The following is a 4,857-nucleotide window of genomic DNA, read 5'->3' on the forward strand; positions in this document are numbered from 1 at the left end:
CTTCCAAAAGGTTTGGAATGTAGTTAACCTGCAGGAATCGGAGCTGGAATAAGTGTAACTCTCATAACCTTGTGTTTTTTTTTCTCTCTCTCTCTATGTGTGTGTAAACGCTCCTGTACATTAATTTCCCTGCTACTTGTGATATGTCCATCATATTTTAGGTCTGGCCTTCATTTCCCTTTGCCATTCAGACTGGTTAGGGTTTGCTACAACTTTTCCTATTTACAATCTGTCTGATCGCCTTCATTTCTTGATATGCTCTTTATTCCGATCTCACTCATCCTTTCTCCATCTATTTCCATCTTCGTCGTTCTCCCCCACTCTGCCCCCCTCCCCGCCCCCCACACACACACACACAGGACCCCCTCCTCCATCTTTCTCACTCCCACTCTCATCCTATCTCTCTCTCTCTCTGACTTATGCACAGCACTAAAGATCCCCACTGTTCTCCTTCCCCACGCAGGTGGATGGTGCGAAGATGCTCCTCCTTATCCTGCTGGCTCTCTCGGTCCCCAGCACCTCGCCTTCCTCGGACTCTGACACTAAAGATATCTGCTCCGTCTGCTCCTGCACCACAGTCGAGCACATCCTCTACATCTCCTGTGAGAAGGGCAGTATGTACAGACCCAATCAGCTCAAACCGCCGCTTGCTAGCTTCTACCATCTCAATTTGCAGAATAACCTGCTGGTCACCTTGCTCCCTTACTCCTTCAGTAATTTCACCAACGCAATTTCGCTGCAACTGGGGAATAACAAGCTGCAGGAAATCCAGGCGGGGGCTTTCCGGGGGCTCAGCAGCCTCAAACAGTTACATCTTAACAACAACGAGTTGCAGATGCTGCAAGCGGACATGTTCCAGGGTCTAGAGAACTTGGAATACCTCCAGACCGACTACAATCTCATCAAGTTCATCGAGCGCGGGACTTTTAACAAGATGCACAGGCTCAAAGTCCTGATCCTGAACGACAACTTAATCTCGTCCCTCCCCGACAACATCTTCCGCTTTGCCTCCCTCACGCATTTGGACCTCCGCGGGAACAGGTTGCAGAACATTCCTTACATTGGGGTCCTAGAGCACATTGGCAGGATAGTTCAGTTCCAGCTGGAGGACAATCCTTGGAATTGCTCGTGCGATTTGTTGTCCCTCACCACCTGGCTGGAGAACATGCCATACCACCTGCAAATTGGTGACGCCAAGTGTGAGATGCCCACCAATTTGTACGGGAAATTGCTCAAAGAGACGACCAAAATGGACCTGTGCCCCGAGGAAGGGGACAGTCAGTTTGACTCAAGTCTGACCCCACCTTTGCAGTTGGTTCCCCGGGTCACTCGCCGACCCATGTCCGCCCCCAGGTCTCCCACCAAGGCCCCCAAGACCCCCAAGGCCGCCATGGCCACCAGCTCGCCCAGGAGGTCCCAGTCGGGAATCGTTTCCGGCAAATTTCTCTCCAGCAGCCGCAACTACAGCCAAATCGCCTCCTTCCAAACCAGGGCACCCCCGCACGTCCCGTGCCCAGCTCGGTGTGTTTGCCAAAGCGACTCGTCAGATTTGGGTATGAGTGTTTACTGCCAAGAGAGGGGCATAGAGAGTGTGTCGCTCCTACTCCCCAAACCTCCCAGTACGAGCAAGTTGCTTCTGAACGGCAATTACATCAGGGATATCGAGATCTCTGATTTTGGGGGTTATGAAGGGTTGGATCTGCTCAATTTGGGTAACAACAAAATCACTGCCATTCCAAAGGGTGTGCTGAGTAACCTGACCAATTTGCGGAGATTGTTTCTGAATGGGAACCAGATAGAAAGACTGTGCCAGGACATGTTCCTTGGTCTCCAAAACCTCCAGTACCTGTACCTTCAATACAACGTGATCAAGGAAGTGCTGGCGGGGACCTTCGATTCGATGTCAAACCTGCAGCTGCTGTACCTGAATAACAATTTGCTGAAAGGTTTGCCAGCCTTGGCTTTCGCCGGAGTGCCGCTGGCCCGGCTGAACTTGAAAAACAACCACTTCATGTACCTCCCGGTGAGCGGGGTGTTGGACCAGCTCCGATCACTCACCCAGATCGACCTGGAGGGCAACCCTTGGGATTGCACCTGCGACCTGGTGGCCTTGAAGTTGTGGGTGGAGAAACTCAGCCAGGCCACCCAGGTGAAGGAGGTGAGGTGCGAGACCCCGGTGAAATTTGCAAGCGTGGATCTGAGGACCTTGAAGAGTGAAGTCCTGTGCCCTCGGCTCCTGAACAAGCCACCCCCGGTCAGCCCCAGCTTTAGGCCCACGAGCAGGTCCGAAGCCACCCCTCTCAACCTGAGCAAGAGCTCGCCTAGCGGCCCAGTCCCCCTCTCAATCCTCATTCTCAGCATCCTGGTGGTCTTAATCCTCACGGTCTTCGTGGCGTTTTGCCTCCTGGTGTTCGTCCTGCAACGGCACAAGAAGAGCAATGCCAAACACGAAGCGGTTGGAAACCAGGAGTGCAGCTCCATGCAGCTCCACCTGAAGAACGAGCACCCCTCCCACAGGGGCGACAGCCTGGCTTTGAGCGCCGGCGAGAAGTTCATCCCGCAGACCATCGAGCAGATGAGTAAGACCTACTCGGGCAGCCCGAGGAACACCGAGCAAGGCATCCCGTTTGCCGACCCCCAGGGACAGACCATTTTCTTAAGGAACGCGAGCGAGAAAGAGAAAGACACCTTGCGCCCCGACACCAAAAAGAGACTGAGCACCATCGACGAACTGGACGAGTTGCTCCCGGCGAGAGACCCTCATTTGTTTTACCGGAACATGATAGAGGGTAAACAGGAGATTAACAGCATCGGCATCGGTGGCTTCGAATTACAGTACCCCGAGAAGCAGCCGGAGGGAAAAAAACTAAAGAAATCTCTCTTGGGGGGTAGTCATTCCAAAATGCTGGTGGAACAACGAAAGGGGGAGTATTTCGAACTCAAAGCGAAACTTCAGGGGTCCCCAGATTACCTGCAAGTACTTGAAGAACAAACAGCTTTGAGTCAGTTGTAGGGACAAGTCGGATGTGCTACAATGAGCGTTTTTTTTAAAAAAAAATGGAAAAGTGCCTTTCATTTGCTTCACTTTCAGATATATATCATATCGATGGAAGCTTGGAGCGATTTTTTCCCAATTGCTTGGTCGCAACCTGTTCTGCAGAGACTTTTATAAGATGCAGGATTTTCACTATTTAAAAAAAAGAACCTCCCGACACAACAAGCTACAAGACAGACAACACGATTAATGGTAACAGGAATTTTTTTTTAAAAAAAAAGATGTATTCAGTGACTCAATTTTAACGTGTCCCACCATCAAAGGCTCTGGTCTGGTATTTCACCTAATTCCAGGATGCGATCGGGTTCCCCCTTGTTTCGTCTTAAGATGTTTTGTTTTCTCTTCCTTACCCCGCCCCCCCCCCCACTCCACTCTAACCCCCACCACCCCCCCCCCCCCCCCCCCAGCGGGGGAATTGATCTTTTGCTTTGTGTGCACTCGCCTGAATTATTCTCATCAAACAGCCAGTGCGCCTAATACCCTTTTTGATGTATCTTTCTGCGTCTTTGCATGAGGAAGTTGAGTAGTTCTATTTGCGACAGGGACTGAAAGGTAGGGGGGGTGGGGGGGGTGGCTTCAGCACGGGATAGAAATGGCATCAGCACACAGTGTCTGAGAGGACTATTGCTCATAATATTATTATTTAGGACAAAACTACCAAAACAATAGTCCCGGAGAACATTTTAAAATATGCCTTGGAGAACATTGGGAAAGACAAAAAATAATTTTGGCTATCTCGTTGGAAACCAAGAACGAGAGTTCCAGCCAGCCGGGAATTGTGGCAATTCTGGTAAAAAAAATGTAGTTTCTGTTTTTACCTACTTGACAGCTTTAAGATCCCTAAATTTTGACTTTTAACGTTTCAACAGTTGAATCCATCGTGTGTAGCCAAGATTATACATTCCCAACCCAAGGATACCAGATTGCTTACTGTGTAAGCTTATTAAATAACTTCACAGCCATTATTTGATCTATCTGTATCATTTGAAATACTTTTGAGTTAAAGATTGGCAAATATATATTCATATGTTTACCCCGGTTACCAAAATGTTTACTTGCTAACATATTTATTGAGCTATAAATAATTTGATGTATTTTGTATTTTCATATTTAATTCACAGTGAATTGTGTTCCTTGGTTTAATATTAATGCAAAGTGTAATTAATTTAGAAGATTCACACCTAGCCTCATTATCTACTCAGTCATTTCATTGTTTCATCAACCAGAATATTTGAGATTAATGTATAGGATTAATAGTAGGATTTTCAATTTTCCTTAAGCATTGCTTTGTAGCAGTTTGGAGTAATTAAAGGTGATCTGAAAAGGGCCATTCCTACATAAATGATTGGTCATTACGTATCTATTGTAATTAAAATGAATTTATATTCAGTTCCATGGCAAGTAACCTGAAAAATTAGGAATTATATTTTCTGTTTTGAACTTTCAAACCATCGTTAAAAATAAGTAAAAGGAAAGTACTGTGGATGCTGGAAACCTGAACTGTAGCAGTTAAAACTGGATTACATTCAACAGGCCAGGCAGCATCTGTAGAGAGAGAAACAAAGTTAATCTGTCAGGCCCATGACTCTTCATCTAATTGAGATGTTTACACTGATTAAAGGAATTGATTCTTTACATAGAGAGGTGAGGGTGGAGCCCAGGACAAGAGGACATAATTTTAAAATTAGACTGAGGCTGTTCAGGTGTGATAACAGGAAATGGTAGTAGAAATCTAAACTCTCTCCCACAATAAAAGCTGTTAAGGCTGGGGGTTAATTAAAATTTTTGAAACTGAGATGAAT

The 4,857-nt window shown here is 47.0% G+C and overlaps 1 protein-coding gene across 1 annotated transcript; it reads left to right on the forward strand.

Moving 5' to 3' along the window:
• Positions 1–478: 478 nt before the first annotated feature.
• Positions 479–3,013, forward strand: slitrk4 (SLIT and NTRK-like family, member 4). The gene has a single exon (XM_041195895.1). It carries the CDS (start codon positions 479–481, stop codon positions 3,011–3,013), a length of 2,535 nt encoding a protein of 844 aa, XP_041051829.1.
• The last annotated feature ends 1,844 nt before the right edge of the window (positions 3,014–4,857 follow it).

Source organism: Carcharodon carcharias, chromosome 9 (assembly GCF_017639515.1).
Source record: "Carcharodon carcharias isolate sCarCar2 chromosome 9, sCarCar2.pri, whole genome shotgun sequence".
Classification (NCBI taxonomy): Eukaryota; Metazoa; Chordata; class Chondrichthyes; order Lamniformes; family Lamnidae; genus Carcharodon; species Carcharodon carcharias.

Excerpts from the sequence above, each read along its gene's own strand:
- slitrk4 (XM_041195895.1), top strand. The coding sequence starts at position 479 with ATGCTCCTCCTTATCCTGCTGGCTCTCTCGGTCCCCAGCACCTCGCCT.